At 40.4% G+C, this 21643-nt stretch overlaps 1 protein-coding gene across 1 annotated transcript in view; it reads right to left on the bottom strand.

The window, feature by feature from the left end:
* Positions 1-3533: 3533 nt before the first annotated feature.
* INO80 (INO80 complex ATPase subunit) overlaps positions 3534-21643 on the bottom strand; it is a 68336-nt gene continuing 50226 nt past the window's right edge. Inside the window, exons 27-36 of the mRNA XM_065064597.1 lie at positions 20319-20446; positions 15517-15611; positions 12936-13008; positions 11135-11293; positions 9695-9797; positions 9035-9123; positions 8401-8556; positions 7162-7321; positions 6156-6374; positions 3534-5558 (exon numbers count right to left, since the gene is read on the bottom strand). Coding sequence (XP_064920669.1) covers positions 5341-5558; positions 6156-6374; positions 7162-7321; positions 8401-8556; positions 9035-9123; positions 9695-9797; positions 11135-11293; positions 12936-13008; positions 15517-15611; positions 20319-20446 — 1400 coding nt within the window. The 3' untranslated portion in view covers positions 3534-5340. The remainder of the gene's footprint in view (positions 5559-6155; positions 6375-7161; positions 7322-8400; positions 8557-9034; positions 9124-9694; positions 9798-11134; positions 11294-12935; positions 13009-15516; positions 15612-20318; positions 20447-21643) is intronic.

The raw sequence follows: 21643 nt of genomic DNA, 5'->3' as shown, positions 1-21643 counted from the left end.
AAGGTCACATCACACTTGTGTCCTGCTACGTACAGCCGACTTAACACAACAAGCGATACTGTCGAAGAAGGAAGAGACAGCCCATGGGGGAAGCTCGAGAAGGCATAAAAGTGGCGTTTCAATGTTTTCCTCCCCTACCTCATTCTATCAGTAATGCTCATCAGGGAAGGAAGGAAGGAAGGAGTCATTGTGTCATACCTGAAGAATGAAACACTTCCTCATGCCTGAGGTGCAAAAGAATTCCCTCAAATGCCCCTAGAAGAACATGATGTAAATAAAGGTTGGTACTAAATGACTGGAAGACCCATTAGCTTTGGAGTTACTTCACTTTCTTGAGGGAAGAGAGGCAGGAGCTAAGAGGAGGGTGAAGCTGGAGGAAACCCAACTCACCATGCATTCCTCCATTTAATAAGGCGTTTGTTGCTGGCTTTTCAGAGCAGCAACTGCTAATCTGAGTGCTACAAGACAGACTTGTTTACAATACAGACCTGCTGGTTGAATCTGAGAGCTGAGCTACCTGTATCATCCTAATAACGATACTCCAGAGGGAAAGAACGAATCGCCCTGTCCCATCTCTCATTCAGTGCTACGCACTTGGTGCAGGCTGCAAATAAAAAAATCCTTCACAATTCAGTGATTCCTTACACCTAGGAGTGTAAGATGTGATTGCCTTCATTTTAGCATGTATGTCTCAGTTACACTTCACATGCGAGTAGCAGCACTTTGGGTAGTGAGTTACAAATTGTCTTCTCTGGCCACTTGAGCAGAAATTTGCCCAGGACAGCAGGGAGCGCATCGCGGAGCAGGAAGGGGAGCACCCGACACGCTCGTAAGGCCCCTTCAGAATTAGAATGAGTGTTTCAGACTGAACAGTCAACAGAAAGTAAAGACAGAGGCTGAAGTGAGAAGCTGAGGAGCCTGTAGGTGCATCTGGGAGCAGAAGCAGGCCAGCTCGCTCCACCGAGATGAGGACTGGCAGTGCAGTGGTCACAGGGCAGCGCTTCCCAAATGACACCGATCCACATCCTGCCCCCAAGTGATTATATCAATTGTGCTCAGCTGTTCCTGAGCTATGATCAAAGCATTGCTGATCCCTGTCCGTTCTGCGCAGAGCTTTTCCCACTGAGTTTTGTGTGCCTCCCCCCTGGGAAATGCTGCTAAAGGAAATACTTTGGGAATATGGGAATAAAGCAAGATAGAGCCCCAAGGCAGATAGGCAGCTTTCCACAAAAAGAGCATGAGACAGCAAAGAGCAGACACCCGGTGGTGGGGACAGCACGTGACAGAACGGGGAATGGGCACAGAAATAACACTACATTTGTACAGAGCAGTATTAATAACCTGAAGGCAAGAATTAAAGCAGTTTTGGGTGAAAACCCTCCTGCAGCAACCTGTTTAACTCTTTGCAGAATGACGACAGCTGATAAGGACAAGAGACTTGACCCATGACAGAAAATGGCTTGCAGGCTAATCTAAATCAAGTGCAGATTAATTAAATGGACTTCAGTCGATCACAGAACAATTAAAAACAGAAGTCAGAAGAATTATTGAAGACACCATGCCATTACAGAGCCAATTTTTAGGCAGCAGTAAGAGGTTGTTTGGAAGGGACTGCACAGTGACTGTACAGCTAAGAAGAATTTCTGAGGACAGTGTGATGTGAGTGCCTGGCTGATACAAGTGACACTGAAGAGGAGTTGAAAGGATACTGCAGAGCTCTGTTTTTACGTGATAATCGTACACCTTGGCTTTCATAGCCTGTAGTGAGGAAGGAGTTCTTCTCTCACTCCTTTGAAGCATCACTGCTTCTGGTTTTTTGTTTGTATTTTCTTCCCCAGCTTTTTTGGTTTGCCATCCTCTAGGGTGCTGATGATTAACCACATCCAGAGAGGCAAACATCATCAGTGCTTGTAATGTTGCATGGTACCAGTGGCCTGGCTGGTGTGTCCTGGCCACATGCTCAAAGGGTTAAATTCGGCACTGGAGGCCACAAGGAAATCCCTTTCTCTGGTCCAACTTCCCTGTAATATTTTTTGATAGAAGGTGATGGTTTCAGCCACTCTTGCTCTCTTCCAAAGGAATATTGCAGTTGCAGTTTTTGGTCTTTAAGACTTAATTTTGTCATTGCTTGGGAAAACTCTGTTGACCATGTGTGGCAGTGGGAAGAACAGGTGTTCTGAACTAAATCCCTTGTGGGCTAAACTACAACATTGTGTATGAGGGTGGGACACAGCAGCACCTCTTAGTCTTCATGTCTTCAACAGTAGTATTCATCAGTGAACTGTAGATAACAGTTTTGTAGTAACTGGTGAGTGAAATGCTATAACGAATTGCATGAGGAATACTCAGCATTCCCAACATCCCTCAAAACATACTGGTATCTGTTTCACCATTCCAGCTTAAAACACAAACTTGGTTCATTTAGTATTCTGTTTCTGCCACTAGCAAATACCTTGGTCCCTCAAATGAAAGTGTCTTTCTCTGCCATTAAACTACAAGACAAGTGGACAATACACGACTGGAGTAAAAATGTGCTCAGACTTCAAAGAACAAAGCTCCAGTGTGAACGCCCATTTGAAGTGTTCCCCACAGCGCTGAACACAAAACTACCTCCACCTCCATAGAAAAAATTCCCAATCTTTGTCTTTCTAGCACTACTTCCTTCCCCAAATCAAGAAATTAAAATACAACAGCCATCACATGAATTCATCCTTGATTAATATCACAGAATCTCAGCTCTTCTGCGATGCACAATACAAAGAATGCAGAGGTTTCAATTTAACTTTTTGCAGATGTTGAACTGGATATGATCTAGCAGTTCATTTACTTCTCCACTACATTAGATCTTCCTGAATTTGTTAGCCTGACACAAGTTCTGCAAGCAGCCAGGCTACTCCTTTTGCCACACCTTGTGATGTCATTTGGTATTTCTTTTGAAGATTAAATTACTTTAAATATTTTTTGTATTATCAGTTCTTAAAATATCCATAACTTAATATTCCCAAACTATAGCATGCAACAGTACATATTACATTCTTGCAATCTTTTCAAGTTACGAATTTATTTTTTTCTCTCCACTTGGATTACAAATTGATGCAACTGGCCGGCAGTTTGAAAATCAAGCCTGCACACAAAAAAGTCTTTTCCCACTGGGGAAAAAAAAGGGGGAATGGGGGGAGAAAAACTGTACAGAATGATGTTCCAAAAATGATCAACTGTATTGAATTCAACTATCATAGTTCACGTACTATGTAACTATGCATATTAGGCTTGCTTCTGTTTTCTTGCGATTTGCTGCATACCTACGCCAAAACAGATTACAAGAGAATTGGTGAATACAGACATGTGGTTAAGTGTACAGTGGAAACTGGAAAAGGTTACAAACATGATACCTGTCAGAGTGCAGACATTCTAGAGCATTACACTGAGCAGCACGTGTCTCTGGATGCGTTTCCAGATGCACTCCCTCCATGTTTCCTTTCATAATCCTCTCATTCATGCAGCTATTTGCATTAAAAACACAAAGACACTCATTTACATAAAATTATCTCACTCCATTTTATTTAAGATTTTCTTCTCCAGTTAGTAAAAGAAAGATGTGTCTCTCTTTATACATATGTACAAGTTCAGTTATAAAAATAGACAGCACATTCAAAGAGAAAAAAAGGCTTGGCATTTGTCTGATTCCCTCTAAATATCATATATACATGTGAATAGGAGGGGAAGGGGGAAGTCTTCATGAGTTAATTAAACACTACCTCCCCCTCAATTATCCCCTGCAAATCTGTTTAAAAATCAATCTAACTAAGCTCAGTTCTGCTATTTTCAGGTGTGCAAATTAGAGGCAGAGCCAACAGGAAGCACTTGCTCCACACTGTAGGACGCCAGGCAAAGGATTTGGGGTTGGAAAAAAATTATAGTAATAAAAAAAGTCATCTTCTGCTGTCACAGCCCAGACCTGCAACTCAACTCGCTTCTCTCTCACGGGATGAAAGTGCCCCAGCAGAACAGCCTTTTAATTCAACGTGTCAGGCAGAAGAACTGCCCCACACCTGAATCTCAGTGCAATGCAGACAACGCTCACAGCAAAGCAAGGGGCTACGGGGGGGTTGTGCATTGAGAATGGGGAAGGTGGGACCAAAGACTGAGAACACAGATGGACGCTGGCAGCGCTGCCCTTACCAGCCTGACGGGACACGGCTACTGGGACCTGCACAGCGCGGTGTACTCGGCCACGCTCATATGTGTGATGGTCACAGAGGTGAAGAGAAAACACATTGGAAGGACAGTCAGCGGATGGCTGGGGTACGAGACAAGTTTTTTCCCAGGATTTGGCTGGAAGGGGGAACGGCACAGTTCTCTCTGTCTCTCTCAGGACTGGTTTTCGTGGCTCTCCTCGCAGCGCTGCAAGCTGCAGAACCATGCTCTGCTGTGGCACAGGGAGAGGAGCAGCAGCACACTCTTCCTCGGCACTTCAGCTTCCCCTCTTCTTGAGATTTGTACAAATAGAGCCTCACTTTGTTTCTAAGCTTCTAAGAGTTTTGTGCATCTCAAAAGTGAGAGAAGTAATTCTGAACACAGCCAGTGTTCACGCTGATGGGAAGTCTGAAATGCAAACCAGACCACTGGCTTGTGGCTTCTTCCACTGCGTGAAGCAGGGGCAGCACTCCTGCTCTCACGAGGCCCATCAGTGCTCTCTGTGTTCTGTGGCTCTGAACCTGTTCCTGACAGATGGTGCTGGAAACAGTCCATTCCCTGGAAACCACCTGAGATACCTTCCTTTGCGTTTCAAGCCTTTAGAGAACCCAGAGGCCCACATGAAAAGAATCCAAGATTTTTTTGATCACACGACATCTTCAGCTTAGCCCCCATTACCCCTGCACGTACACTGACCAGCTGCCAGCATGGAAATGACATGGATCCTCCTGGGGTTCAGATACTGATTTCTTAGGATAAAACTAACGCTGGGTTCCACCTCAAGCTACAGGAAAGAAAGTACATGGGTGTGACTTGAAGCACACACAGGTGCAGGATATTGCATGGAGTAGCTGGATGCTTTCTTGGGAATCTTTGTCAGATGTGTCAATAGAACACAAACTGACACTCCCCCCCAGTTACCCCAGACTTCCGTCCCTCCTTCTTGCAGTGTCTGCAAAGACAGTTTTTTGGAATACACATAGTCAAAGTGCTCACATAAACCACCCACTCCCATTGTGCTTTGATTTTCTGTTCACACACGTGCTGGGCAGCAACAAGGCATGGTTTGAATGCCTTCAGCTGGCAGGGTGGTCTACTCTGAAAGCCAACGCGGTTCAGACAAGCTTTGGGGGTTCAAAATTACTACCGACCACCTGAGGTGTGGGCACCTTTGCTTTGCTTCCGAATTGGAGTCTCTGATATGAGACTGCTGGTCAGGTTTAAGCTTTTGGGGGTCCCACAAACACTGTTTCCTTTGCTCAAAGGGGAGCTCAAGGGAGAAGAGGCGCTTGAAGGTCCAAAATCTGCAAGTCCAGAAGGCCGAATAATTGCTGTTTGTAGAGGGCTACTTGCAGACATGCCTAGCAATGGAAAAGAGAAATCAAATGCCATATATTATTTCACTTGTGACTCTTCAACGACAAACAGTATACTAACAATCAGTCCTAAGAGCACCCTGTATTCATGATTTATCAGAGTCTAATGGAGAGGGATGTCCCTAAGATACAAATCATCTTGCAGTTATGCCCTGGCCACCTTCAACTGTTGTAAAGCTGAAGCTCTATCACCACCAGTTTAGCAGATTTTGGAGCCTGATACTGTAACTTAAATGTGACAGCAATACAGGAAAACCAAAGCCATGGGATAAACAACACTATCCATTTTGTCTGGGCACCAAAATAAAAAACAAGAGGAAAAATACATGGTATGGGACAATTCAAAGGGCAGGTGAAACTTCTGCAGGACTAGCCTCTCAATGTCATTTGCAGTGCAACTGGCTATCCTCTCACACTTTTACCATGTCACATTGTGTATTGACTGGATCTCAGAATATAACAGACAAGCAATACCAAAATACACATTTTTTCTATTTTTTGACAGGCTGTAAACAACAACCACCCAAACTCATGTGGCTGGTTCTGCTCCGGGTAGTCTGCTGCCTCCCCTTCCCCACATACCTTTAGAGACGTTGTACCCGTACGCTGCGTACGCCGCTGCTGAGGCTGCTGCTGCCCCTGCTTTGGCACCTGCCATCGCAGCTGCGCTTCCCGCTATTGATTTCCGGCTTCTGCCTTTCCCAGTGCCGCCTTTTGATCCACCGCCCGCACCTTTGGGACGACCCCGGCTTCGACATGACTGGCCTCTCCCAGTGAGAGATGTATCTTGCATTGAAATACCTTAACAAAAAAGGAATGTTAAAACAATAACTGCTGTAGTATTTCTGGTGACTCACAGCATCATAACTACCTCCCATTTACATTACTACTGTTCCTATTAACTGATTCTGTTCATCTATATTAATGTGGACACTGCTGGCAAACAGTGAACCCATGAAAACAAATTACGTATACAAAACTTCACTCTTCATTAACCACAACTTATGAACTCCAACTACTTATTATTATGAATCCAATCCACATATAGGTGGAGGATTCTGGGTTCTGCTTCAAGATGAAGCATTTTCTTACCTGAAGATAGCAAATGGAAGAAAATACCTATTTCTAAAGAAACTGGTCAAGAACTATAGCTCTACTTATTTCAGTATAGAAAACTATGGTAGTTAAAAACATTCACCATTATTTAAAATTTCAGCTGCTCCAATCATCCACGGGCAATACAGAACTGTTTATTAGCCCAGCAGCAAATTCAAGGAAGAGCTTAGAGAGATTAATTGTTCTGTGGTTGTCTGTAATTTGGTAATATTCATATAACGGGAGGAGAGTCCTCTATAACACAGGAACAACAGACAAAACTTCTAAGAGTAACTAACACAGAAAAGAGGAAAAGTGTGGTGAATGAGACATTACAAACAGATTTCCTATCAAATCCAAAGTAATTTCTCAATGAAAAGGCATTTTTGTCCCCCAAATCTCACCAACCATGCATTTACTCCAAAAATGTACCACCTAGCCATACAAAGTCAATGTTTAATAGATGTTAGTAAGTCAAGGCAAAAGTACTGACCGTTGATGGTATCTGACACTGAGCCAGTAATGGAAGCAGGAGAGTTTGTTGCCCTTGACTGAGGTGCTGAAGAAGCTGGATCATCCACAATCACAAGCATATCACTGCTGCTCTCATCAGGAGGGATTGAGCCCATATGCAATTCACTGCTGATGGATATCTAAATGTGACAGAAAACAAAGCCGTTAGCTTTTCAGGTTAGGAAAGGGATGGGTACAAACATTGTAAGCTCCTTAAAAGACATACGATCATAAGTGATTAATTAGTACTTGTTCTGTTCTCTCTCATTTTCTCTGTGTGAGACTAGCAGCAAGATACATAATCTGCCTAATCACAGCACAACCTCTATTTACACACTGAGCAGCAGTAAAGACCTCCAGGAGCTACTTAATTTCAATTCATGAAAATAGATGTTGAATTAAGAAGCAGGAGACTAATGGGCTCAGCAGAGACTTAAGAAAACTGCTGTCCAGCTGTGCATCTTCAACTGCATGACAGAAAACAGAACTCTTAACCTACTACTACTGGTAATAAAAATCTTTGTCAGTACAATACAACATAGAAATCTATAGAACAGAATATATTTGCTGCCAAAACTGGTTTGCAATTCTTTATAAAAATATGAAGGAAAATAAGATGTGTGCCACTGAGAATGTACAATTTAAATTCCAAAATAAAAAACATTCAGAATCAGAAGCAAGGAAGGAAGGAGGGAAGGATGTAGATAAGACTAGTGAGGAGTACTTGTAAAGAAACTGAATGTCAAGGAGCTATGTGAGGGATACTGTTTGGTTCACGAACTGAAAGACCCTGTTCTTGCTATGGAAGGTGTTGGTAGGGAAGAAGGCACATGGTTATAAATGTGAGCATGACAAAGGCAGGAAAAAGGGAGAAAACAGTAGGAAGAAAATAAGTGGGACAGCAGGCAGGAATGGAAAAATTTCAGGGGCTGAAAGGCATGAGAGTCAGGGCATGAACTTGCTGTAAGAAAAGGGAGACAGAGAGCAAATGAAGAGGGGAATAATGGAATGTCAAAGAACACGAGGAGCTGTAAGGCAGCTTATTGGCAGCTGTTATGTTTTCAATAAATAATTTTCCTTTCCATGGTTCACCTTTACGACATCTCACTTTCCCACAGACCCAAAGTTCAACACGAGCTATAATAACAGAAGGCAAGAATCCTACAGCATGTAAGGCTAGAACTGAAGTAGTGTATTTTGAAGCAGCAGCGAGTCTTACCTCACTGAAAGGGCTGGGCATGGCGGAGTCTACACTAATGAAAGAGTCGTCTCCATCAGCGGACAGGTTGGAGTTATCAGCTGAGGGGACAAATGGGATCACAAGGTTCATGCCCTCTTTCTTTCTCTTCCCATCCAATTCATCTTCCTTCTTCTTCTGCAATAAATAAAATAATACCATTCATTATTTTTTCTTCTAAAACATATAACTTAGCTAGGAGTCAGTAACCCTTCATTTACATTCCCTTTTTGTCCTTGCAGAACAAAATCTTCATTAAGTCACCATTTTATATCTCATAGAATGATCAGTTGATGATGTTGGTATTTTTTCAAGCCTAAGTCCTCAAATTGTTGCCTGTTGACTACTGATGATCTACAGTGTTGTTTGGGTATGCAGTACTTCCTTATTTTTCAAGTTGCTAATGATATTAAAATACAGATAACTACACATTACATATTTGTAATATTCTTCTTCTGTGTATGGAAGTGCCACAGATTGAGGTTCAATGCTGAAGAGAAGAAGGCTTTTCTCACTAGAATGCCTTTGCAAAACATGTTTCCACATCATGTAATAGCGAGCCTGAAGCTCTTCCAGCTTTATTGCTGACACAGGCAACCTCTTTGCATCAAAGTACCTTTTCAGCATATTTTTCCCTTTTACGTTTACGTTCTTTCACACGATTTGTTTCTTCTTGCTGTCGCTTCTCTTCTTGACGCTGACGCACTGTTGGAAAAGAAACACAAAGTTGTCACCACTGGAAAGATGTTTCATATCCTTTCGCGAATCTTACAAAAAATTCTAGTTCTAACAGAACTGTGAAGAAAAGTCAAATGTATTAAAACCAAAACACTGAAAACACTATTGTATTAAAATTATTTGTATCTAAATTACTAAAAAGTCTTACAGAGAAATTATTCTTTCAAGCAACATAAAAGTGTATAACTCTAATACAGGAAAAAAAAGGTATGATGAAACACAGCATTTTTACTAAGACTTTCTTGTCACGACCCACATAATTCTTGTCAAAGCTCTGTCATTCAGGAACAATGCAATGATCCTGAATGAGTGCCAATAAAATCTTTATCACATCATTGTGTCTCTCTTGCACAACTTCATCTTTCAGCTCAGCAATGATATGAAACCAGCTTGTACTAACAAGAGTTGGCAACACAAAAAGAGCCAGGAAACAGAAGTTGTTATCAGCAACACATGTGTTTGTAGAGATAAAAACACAGATTTCACAAGCTAATGAAGTGGAACATGGGGAAAATGCTGCAACATGAATTTAACATACATTTCTTTTCTAGTTCCTCATCATCCAGGAGAAGGCTGACCACCTCTTTTGGCTTCAAGGTGTCGGGTTTGAAATTGCCACCTGAAATCACCATTCGTTGGATCTACAAGGGAAAAAAGAAGACAGAAAAAATGAAGAAGTTACTCAAAGCAGCCACGAACCATTTTCTCAATACCCATCACTGAAAGCCAGCCAAAATAAGATGCCAGCGCATCTGTGTAAATCAGAATTGACTCAACTTCTCTGTCATACCAAAGTTAGTAGCAAAATTTCAGGAAGGATTTATTAAGAGTATAATATACGAGAAGCAACTGAGCTAGAAAGCAGGAAATTGCCAGCCCTTGTGCAAAGTTGCACTTCTTCTAAACCACCATGAAATAAACAACAAATGATAATAGTGTTAATAGACTGCTGAATAAAAAGGAACAATACCACAGTACTCCTGTCTGGTATAAACCACCAGTCAAATTTTTCAAGTAATCTGCACAGAGGATCACGCAGATCACATTCTGAAAGGTCACAACATTTTTAGTCTCCTTGACTGAAAACTGTATTTCCATATTGAGTCAGTGTGCCAGTTTAAGCAATTCACTCAACCTCCTACTGCAACTATATTAAAACAAGCAAAGACAGATACAAAAAACAACAAAGAAGTTGTAACTTAGCAAAAGAGAACAAGCTTTAGCGTAAGCCCATTTCACAGATTTGGATCACTAGCAAAAACACTACACTTTATTTTCACGTTGATATCAGGTAACTCGAGTGCAGCGTCCTGGAGAAAATGGGTAAGTTTCAACAAGGGAAATGTGAATACATTCAGCTGGAGATGCTTCAGTTGCTGCAGCACCATGATCAGCATCTAATTAGGACAAAGGCTAAAAGAAACCCTTAGTACACAAAACATCTGAATGCTGTATATAGTATACCTACTGCTACCAAAGAAAGTGAATCTGCTTATTTTTTTCTTGCCGATAAAGTGTCACGAGGTTTGACGTTTCTAATACACTTATTGCTTGATGCTACAGGACACTGAGCTCTTCTGGCAACCCTCACACCTCCAATCATTTTCACTTGATGACCGTCCAAATTTCTATAAAATAAAATTCCACTGTGGTATAACAATATACATGAGAGGAGTCAGTAGCCCTGACACAGCAAAGACAGAAGCTCTAGTCTTACAGAAGCCTGAGTAGTTACACTGCACCGTAAGAAATAGTTTTCACAAAGTTACAGTGTAAATATCAGCTTTTGGCTCATTCTTGTAACGCAGCTGTAATGCGGCTGTGTTAGGGACACAGATTTGTTTATTTGAACAAAGATATTCCCTTTTGGTTTCTCTTCTGCCTCCCTGCAGATACTTTTTCTTTCTTTACTGATTTGGATACGTCTTCTGGTACTGTTTCTGTCACTTCTTGTTCCAGGTGATTTCTTTATTCTCACCTCACTCTTTTCCTTAGCCCTTTGTAAGATGCGCTCCTCAATGGTGCCTTTACAGATCAACCGGTAGACAGTGACTTGTTTTGTCTGACCCAGCCTGTGTGCCCGGTCCATGGCTTGCTGGTCTACTGTTGGGTTCCAATCACTGTCATAGAAAATTACCTGCAAAAGAACACCAGAACAGAAAGGATTAAATAAAAACATACGTTTAGAGCACCTGGTGACTGAACAAACAAAAATCCAATATACTAATGAAAATTAAACTTCTGCTACACACCCCAGAGCTTTACTGCCCCACTGCAGGCTGTATTAACCCAGCTTTGCCCTATCTGAAGTTTTTTCTGCCACGCTTCAGATGAAATCAAACTAATTTGCACCGTGGATGTTTCAACTGCCACAGAATGTCTTTAATATTTTCTTCAACAAATCTGCTTCGGAGGCACAAAATTCCTAAGTTTGTTAGCTCATTAAATCACTGACATGTAATTAATCATAGGCTAAGCACATCATGAATGCATTTAAGTGTTACTTACCTTTAGAAGAAAAGGACCATCAAATTAGAGTTATCACACAAAAAGTAATACTCATCTGTTGGTTTTTTTTCAAAACTGGATAAAGACTAGTCTAATCAAACACTTCCGGTGCTTTTACTACAGAAAACTGAAACACCACATTATATTCATATTCCTTATCATTCCAACAGTACTTATGTAAAGTAGACATACGAAACAAAACCACTGAAACAAATTTTAGACAACAAATTGTTCAGAAAGTTACAAAACCACAGAACAAAAAATGCTTAAGCAACGAGCCTGCAGGAGCCTCCAAGGAGCCTGTGCTTCTGCCTGTTTATTTCCTCTGTTGAAGCAACTTCAATCAACAGAACTTTTCAACTCTGAATATCCTCCAGATACTCGCTTTCTTCTGATTTCTTTCAAGTAACAGCAAGATATGGGATATATATTTTTTTATTTATGTACTATTTTTGATTCGAAGATCTTTGGTTTTGTGTGGCTAAGGATTACAGCCCGTCTGCATGCAAGGTACTGGGTTAGAAGCACAAGAATAGCTGTTGTTGAAGAGATAAATGGTTCGGCTAGGTCAGTATTCCATCCCTGGTGATTAGTGGCAACTGCTCCAGAGTGCAAATCCTTGCAATTCATTTAGATCTGTATGTCTTTACACCGTGGGTGAGTAGAGGGGAAGCCATTTATCCTTCCTGACTATCTGATATTCAACTATAAATGACTTTGAACTTTTAGAGGCATTGCTTCGTTCTTCTGCGCACAGAAAACAGGGTAACCTCTACCTGTCCTACCGATTCCTTTGCAGCTGAACCTCAAGAACGAACACTCATACAGGAAACAGCATTCACTGTATGGAAGTGTCATTTGCACCTGTAGACCCCTTCAGGCATCCAACTCCATTCTTGACTCTGGTACTAAAGTATGTGCAGAGAAGGAAGATATTTCCAACTGTGACCAAAAACTGTGTACCAAGTGTCCAACACTCTACAACTTCATAATCAAGATAATACTACCTTGTAAACAGGAACAAAGTAAACAAGGTTATGAAATTTCATGATGTGAATGGCAGTACCATGGCTAAGAGAGTGCCAATTTCACACAGAAAGACCAATTTTCCTACATAAATTGTGAGGCTGGGAGGCAGGAAATGAGCAGCTTGGGAAAAACAGTGGTTGGAGGCATATGAGGCAGGAAAAGCAATGAAACATTTATGCTGAAAACTAAATACCAGTAAGTCAAGTTTTTTATTCTGTATTACTTTACCAAACTTCACCTACCGTATCTGCAGCTGTAAGGTTAATGCCCAAGCCTCCAGCTCTTGTGCTTAACAGGAACACAAAAATATCATTCCTATAGAGGAAAGAGATTAAAACATCCTTATTTTGTGCATGGTTAACAAGAACCAACCACAGAAGTAGATATTTTTTTTGGACCCATACAACGTGATCAGGGCTACTTCTATTACTTGAACACTTCAGAACATTTTGTGCTGTTCATTCATGGTCAAGGAAAAAAAATCAATGAATGAGTGAGAGAAGTTAATCTACAAATCAGTACTGTCGGAACACACAAACAGTCAGTGTGCAATAGCAGCTTATTAATCTCTATCAAAACAAATCAGGGTTTGTTTATCTTGCTCACATTAGAAATTAAGATTTCATATGGACAAAGAACAATTTATTGTTTCACAGAACTGATGCTAAAAAAATCTTGCCTTTAACAATGCTCAATTGATAAAGAAAGACAAATAAATATTGAAACTGCGTACATGGAAGTTTTATTCAAAATTTGGTGCTTAGAATAGAGCAAATAAGGAGACAGGTCTGTAAGCAGGATGACCAAGAACTGATGAAAACTCAAGTAGTAACGCATGTGCTAGTACAACTCAACAAATGCAAAGAAATAAGGGGTTTGGAATCCATATCCTTGAAGGTCAAGTAGAACCGACTGTTTTGGCAGGACTCAAACTTCAAGACATTCACAAGTACCTGGCAATGCTGGGATCATAAAAACCAGACTCTCAAAGAAGCCGTGCTGGTTCAAGACAAGACTTTCCCCCCTCCCACTCCTAAAGAAATTGCCAATAGACAACAGAAATAATTATGAAAACTATGAATTAACACCAACAGAAAAAGGACCAAAACCTCTAAAATTAGAAACAGACGGTTGGCAGTACAAAATCTAAGAGTGCAAAAATCCACCCCGAGCCATGGACAGCTGGGAGAAGCTGAAGCCGAGCTGTCAATCTCTAGACTTTATCTTGCAGGTAACAAAGCCAAAGAAGTCAACAGGTGCCTGTTTGCAATGCAGGTAAATCCTTGGCCAGGAAATATTTTCACTCTTGTAACAACAGTGGAATGTGTGTATAGACAGTCACCTGAACATCCAGCTGTGAAATGCTTCTGGAAACGCCATATGGCAAGGAAAGAAAGTAGACAGTGCCACAGACTACAGGAACAAATTATGACTCCGTAGCTATATATTTTCAGCACCCTGCTAGGATATCCTGTAGGATAGTTTAGTCTCAGTCAGGCTTTTTTCCCTGGAAGTATTTCTCATAAGTTAATAGTGTATAAGAGGAACTCAATCAACATTTTAATAGCAATTCTTGTTTAGACTGACTGACCTATATATTTCAAAGGGACTTCCTGCTGAAACGGTTATTTTTCTTCAGTTTTTCTATTAATTAATAAAACCAAATCCTGTTCATTAATAAAAACAAACTATTTCACTTCTTTTGGTTAAAGCACCTTATAGAAAGAACAGTCAGGATTCCAAGAGGACAACATAACCCGTAAGGAACCTGTTTCTGACACCTGGAAGTGGGCAGAAAGGTACTGCACGGTCATCTCACTTCAGGTATTTGCACATGCTCTTTTCAAGTTTATTGCTCTGAGGAGTTCAATAGAAGACTCATCATTGCAACACAGTCCTTCAGGTCTTTAAGCCTCATGAACCAGAGGCCTGAAAGGCTCCATGTGGCTTCCCCTCCTGTCTTCAGCTATGATACCTTGGCACTGCTAACGCAAGGACTGTTCTCTAGTCTAGAATGTTGCTTTCACCTCACAGAAAACAACCATCTATGAACCTATCTCCTCAGAAGAGGAAAAGTGACATTCTTACAAGCTCATGCCAATATCCAGGAATGATAACCTTACTGTGAACCAGCACACCAAACTGACACCATATCAAGCCATATCCCAAGATTAAAAGGAAATTTAATAACCATAAACTCAATCATTATAAATAATATACCCTAGTAGAGACAAACTTATACTAAAAGATATTAACTTACGATAAGATCACATACTCTCCTTTCCTACTGTGCTTGTAAAAATTGCAGAATCCATTTTGCTTTACTAAATGAAATGGGTTAGCATATCTTACTATCTAATTAAAATACTCATTTTATCACTTGTATGTTAGTTTAAGCTTTCTAGATAGAACATGCTTAGATTGTTTGTTTTGCAGAAAACAAGGTCACTTGCAAAGCTCTAGCATATGCAAGATTTTGAATCTCATCTTCACAGTGTCAGTTGTCAGAGTATGTAACAACCAATGAACACTTGCTGCCTTTCTACTGAGCTTCTTTATAAGCAAGTGTATTTGTAATGGCAAGAAGCACAATAGGTGGGCACACTAAAGTTGCTTGCAATACTGTTTCACAGATGACAAATTCCTAAATACAACTGTGTTCAGTATCTACACCAGTAATTCCTGGTCAGCAAACCACCTAGAAATTGCTTCAGAGAAATGAGGTGCATTTCTATCAGGAATTTAAGATATTTCCATTACATCTTATACCAACTCTCTATGTACACAGAATTTAGCACAGAAACATCTTGTAAAATGTAATACCTGTTCTGAAAATCTGCTACCATGTCCCTTCGTTCAGAAATCTTCGAAGAACCATCCAATCTCATGTAGGTATGCTTCCTATAAACCATGTATTCCTGCAAAGAACACACATCAGAAAAATACAGTTGCTCTTGAAATTGTTCAATCTCGATTCTTCCAGAAAAAAAACAATAAAAGCAGAATTGCTACTTACCAAAAGAAAAGCCCTAAATGTTATCGACAAATATGCTATAAGCAATCTTACGTAAGCAATACATTACAGAAATTGAGGAATTTAAGCTACTCAATCATATGTCAGGTTTTGCTTTTCATATAACAGATAAATGATAATGTCCGTTCAGAGCTGGGATGCATTTGCTGCACTGCAGACAGTGTTATGGTATGTGCCTTTTTTTCTATAAGTAAATAGGTAAATCACTAAAATAGGAAGTTTGCTTTCACAAAGTCTAAATTTTTACTAAATCCTGAGCTTTCACTGTGGAAGCAAACCTTGCCTAACAAACCAACTGTATCTGCTCTCTGTCAATTTTAAACCATTTGACTAGTGGTTTTTAAAACCTGGTACTGTATGCTGATGTCTGTTCGGGCTTTATCTCGCTCCTAAAGAGCCTGTGAATCTGACTGCATACAAGAACACTTTAAACATTACATTGGTGTGTCAGCCCACAGCTCATGACAAGCAACAGAACCGAAACCATTGCCTGGGACACAAATCAAATGGCATCAACCAGGAACGCTGCAGGCCAAGGCTTTTTACAATGAGCCATTTTCCAGGCATTAAGGTACTCAGCATTTTCTAATACCTGTGCAACTACCAACAGAAACTGAATTACACAGAAAGCTCTCCAGGCTTTACAGATGTCCATAGAGTTTCTCTGGAAAGATACCTCCTGATACTCTAACAATGTGATCCTTGGCTGAGAAGATGCAAATCCTATGGGTTACGCTTGTTAGATCTAACCCTACTGGTGCACGTGTCTTTTTGAGATGCCGTGACTGTAAACGAAGACAGATGGTGCTTCAGCAGCAAGAACTATCGGATTCATCTTGCTCCAAGCTGCAGCATTCAGCAGATACAGCACTGATGTGCTGTGAGAAGACATGGCAGCACTTGCACTCTAATGAACCTCCTGACAGCACCAAGCTCAGTTTTGCTTTTCACCTGCACTTCAGGGCTCCTGCTCCTTTTTTCGTTCTGCTTTGCTAGCGCAGACGAGGTGAAAGAGCTGCCATACTATAAGGAACCTGGGAAAAAGACTGCTGTAGTGGAAAGAAGCTTCAACATATGGCAGATGACAAATAAGCAAATAATGTGGAAATGGCCAAAGTGACACTTGGTCTGCCTTCACAAAACAGAACTCACGGCTAGTATGATTTGTGGAGTACAATAACAGAAGTTCAAAGCAAGGAACAGCTACTTCACACAGACACTCAAGCCCTAATTTACTATTGATTTATTCCATTTCTATGACAAGTTTCTGTCACCAACTAAGACCAGAGAGATACAGTTGTCAATTGGGCACTATATGACCTTTTCTCCAGAATTGAGCAATCTTTTTTCTATTATCACAAGGGCTTTTTCCTTCCATTTCTTTATTACTGTTGTTATCTGTCTTTATGATGACTCAACCTTTCAACATCTTGATTTAGTCTTCCCTCACCTCAGTATTGACCATCTCTTCACTAGTGTCCTCTAAACAAACTTCAGCATGAATAGAAAACAACTTCTTTCATTCCATCAGGTGCACTTATCCTGACCCCAGACCTCAGACATTTCCACTAAGGCACAAATTACAAAAGAATGAACTATTTTACATCTGTAATACGGGCATTCATGGGTCGTTCCCCCCAGCCCTGCAAACTAGGTGAGTACACTGGCCTTCAGCTAATCATCTGATCCACACTCTGCTCAGCAGGTTCCGGTCTGCCTCCATCCACCTTCCTTTGGTCACAGTGTAACAGCGCTCATATGAAGCATCCTTTTTTTGTGAACTGTTTTTAACCAATATTTTTCCAAATATTAACATTACACTCTTTCAATTCAGTAAGAAAAAAAAAATTGCAACTTATACCACACTTGTCAGCAGTTTAGTGCTTTGATCACTTGCAGAAACAGCACATTTTCAGCTAAAAAAAAAAAAGAAAGAAAAGCACTCTGATAGCAAACAAACTATTTAATTGTGGAAGGTACTTTATGACTGCTCATTTTTATAGTTCCCACAAGTAGTGATGGGGTGGGGGAAGCTTCATGGGGAGGCTTTAATCTCATATAGACTTAGAGCAGACCTGCTTGAAAAATCTACCTGCCAATGTTCTTTAGTGTAAGGAGTCACCAAGCCACCAGAAGTATCAATCTAGGGAAAATAATGAAAGTGGCACTGGCAACACAGCACCCGTGCAGGAAACAAGCAACACAGAATGACTCAAGTACAGCACTAATGCAGTGCCGTTAAAGTCAGAGCTCTTCTGGGCTTTGCCATTGATCCTTTCTCAAAAAACTATCATGTGTTTTCCGTTCATGTTATTTCATAGTCCAAACTGAGTACTCTTATGTTTTAACACAACTAGTAAACTTTTGGTAGAATATAACTAAGACATTTTACTTCATGCAGAATATATTTGACCAGTCATCACACAAATGCAATGTGATTCCCACTGAAATGAGGGACGATTACTCTTCCGTATAAGAGAAGGCAATAATTGAGAAAAACAAATGTGACAATCTTAAAAAGTATGAAATACATATCTGCATGAAATAACAGTACTGAAATTATACTTTATCTCCTTCCGTTGAAAGAAGATAGTTTTCCTCTTTGTATATATATGTGCCATTTTATAATGGCTGAATTAAACAGCAGTTCTTTACCTCAGCACCATCAAACAAACATGGTTTTGTAACTTTGTGAGCAATGTGTTTTGTGCTCTCTGCCCTGTGTAGATTAGGTTAGTATGATACCATAGCAGTTACACTGACACAGTCAAAATACTGTGAAAAAAAACACCTGATGTTCTTTCATATTCAAGTAGGCAGAGGGGATGTATTTTGGTATCTCAGGTCAAAAGAAAAATCTACTGATACACAACTTTTGCAGGGATTTTCTTACAAACTGAGTCCTTGCTTGATTTTTAGCTTGCTCAGCTCCAGGTTGTGTTACATGGGTGAGGAGAAGGATAAACAGAGGACTTGGTAGGTGGCTTATTTTGTAATAATAAAACTCAACAAGTAAAGTTGAGCATTTAGGAGGTGGAAGAGCAAAATGGTGTGCTCCCAAGTCTTTAGAATGGAATGCTAACAGAAAATACAGAAGTACTGAGCACGCCACTTTAGGAGCTTCATGGTGTAATGTAGGGTTGTCAACAAACCTGCTCCATGTCTAATATTTGCCAAAAAAGCACCATAGGAAGCAATGCTGGGCAAAGAGCCAAAATACAGAATTGCAACCATGCAAATTCTGTTTTCCATCATAACAGCAAAAATAAAAATTCAGCTTGTGATTTGCAATTGAACTATTAACTGCTGACCTTAAAATGCACTTCTGTTCATACAGGGCTCATGATTCAGTCAGCTACTGATTCAGGCTTCTCACTTTTCGTCTTTATTGTGGAGACGACAGTATCCCACATCAAACACCTCTGAGAGAGCCCATGTACACCTAGGACTAATAGCTGAAGGATCACAGGATCTTGAGGTTTTAGCAGTACTGAAATTATACTGCCAAATGCAAATATTTTCCCACCTACTATCTATTCACAGTCAGAAAACTCTATCAGGATTGCCTCTTTGAAACTAACATACATCAAATCTCCTATTTTCCTACTCAGAATTAGATAGTCGTAGAAGTTATTACTACCAATCCTTCACTGATAAGGGACAGAGGCATTGTGACAGAAGATACTCCTTTGTTCAGATCCAGATGAAAACTCAAACTTTGCCGTCTTCAGCAGAAGCCCAGAGAAATAAAAATAGTTATTTCTAAGCATTGTAAGTATTACCAATAGGAAACCACATTAATAGTTCTGCTAACGTCTCTTCAGACAAGCTCTTTGGTGGCATGGTTGCTCATCAAATACTGATTTTTCTTTTCTTCTTCTGAGGCAGCCAGACTGTATTTAAACAACAAATAATGACTTGACTCCTAATTTCTTTCTCATCATATATGCCAGGGAACCTCTTATTATTAATGTCTACCAAGCTTCTAGTACAGGAATAAGACGATAGAGGGAAACAGTAAGAGTCTGTGAAATTACAAGCAACATAAGCCATGTAAAATGAATCACTGTTTTCTCTCTTTCTCCCAATAAAAGAGACACATGGGCACCAAATGAAAAGAGAAGGAAGTAGTTCAAAACCAGCAAAAAGGATAATTAAGACATGCAACCCCTTGCCACAGGGCATTGTAAATGACAAAAATTTATACAGACTCAAGATGCAACTGAACAATTTCACAGAAGAAGAAGCCATTGAGGATTCCTGAATCTACAGAACGCACATCTGGCTCAGACAGCCCTTGAGCTGCAAACTGCTGGACACAGAGACTAATTGCGAAATATCACTATTCTTGTACATTCTCCTCATACCATCTGCTGTTGTACACTGGTGGAAGCATGACACTAGGCTGGACCTTAATTCTAACTTTGTATGGCAGCTCTTACAATCTCATATTGATGCATTTACTGGGTAGCCTTCAGTATAATAATTTTATGTCAGGTTTGCTGCACCCAAATTGTAGTATTTTCTCCAAAACATCGTTGCAAAATCTGCATCTTCAGAATTTGTCTTCTGTAGGCTATAGATCTCCTACCTCCAGTAAGTCAATCATCCGTGTCATCTGGGAGTAGATGAGAACTCTGTGTCCTTGAGACTTCAGCCGTGTCAACAACAGATCAAGCGCATGAAGCTTCCCACTGTCAGTGATCAGACTCTCCTTGTCTGAAAAGAAATGGAAGAAAAGCAGGTAACTAATAAGGCCAAAACAGCTACATGCAACAAGTTGACTTCTAAGTTTTCTGAGCATTTCACTGCATTATGATCCCTAAAGTAACACATTGTGATGGAAGAAGCTGCAACATCCCTTCAGACTGACACTTACAATGACACTGCACGGCTCACAATAACTTCTGTTTGCAGGGACAGGTGTATATGAGTATAGCCAGTTCACAAAATCTCATCCCAGATTGACCTCCCCACGCGTATGGACTCAGTCCTTTTGTGGACAGCCATTTCCCTTGCCTAAGGATTCGCTCTGACCAGATCAACAACCACAAGATGCTTTTGGAGCTGAACAAGCTTTACCCCACTTCACACATCAAAATGCTGTCCCTCTGGACATTTGCTGCTATGCTTTAGACTTATCCTCCACAGATCTAGTTTCATGATCAAACCCCTCACCGACACAGAAAACAGGGAACTGTAAAATAACAGCCCCTTCACAGCACTGCCATCTTTTTCTTCCCTGTCCTCTCCTCTTTTTTCTTGTTGTTTAAGAAATGTTTCCAGATTGCAATCTCTTAAGTCACTTCAGGTTTTATACTTCACGTCCTCTGTATTTCGACCATGCTCGTGAAGTATTTTTCAGGAAGGAGGCCTTCCTGTTTGTACATTCTGTACATAAACTTCAGTAAACAATACATTACTGTTGAAAGGATGAAGAGAAATTTTCTTCCAAAAATATTATCAGTTGGAAAGGCCAGCGATGATTCTTTATTCTTTGAGATGTCTGAAATTAGGTTTACAGCCAAAACGGAAAGTTGACAACTGCAGATGGTGCAGGCTAGTACAGAACCCAAATATTTTTGACATGTCTAGCAGGTACCATTCTCTAATGTCTAGGAGGTAACACTTCCGCACGCTTCCCATGGAACAGAATGAATTAACTGACGGGCTGAAGAAAATCCAGCTTTCTGTAAGACAGTTAGCTGTCTTGCACAATATTCCAATTAAAAAGGAAAAGGTATATACTAAAATTAATTAATTCATCTGAGCACTACGCATTTTAATACAGCTAAACCCAAGTTCATACTAGTGGAACAGAAGACTGCAGATCACAAAATGGGGCTTCTAAAAAGATCTTATAAGCATGGCAGGCAACACAGCCCATGAGTGCCCAAGTGCAGTGATGTGGCAGAA

Source organism: Columba livia, chromosome 5, assembly GCF_036013475.1.
Source record: "Columba livia isolate bColLiv1 breed racing homer chromosome 5, bColLiv1.pat.W.v2, whole genome shotgun sequence".
In the NCBI taxonomy this organism is placed as follows: domain Eukaryota; kingdom Metazoa; phylum Chordata; class Aves; order Columbiformes; family Columbidae; genus Columba; species Columba livia.
The sequence above is the reverse complement of the archived record's forward strand: the minus strand, read 5'-3'. Positions and strand labels throughout refer to the sequence as shown.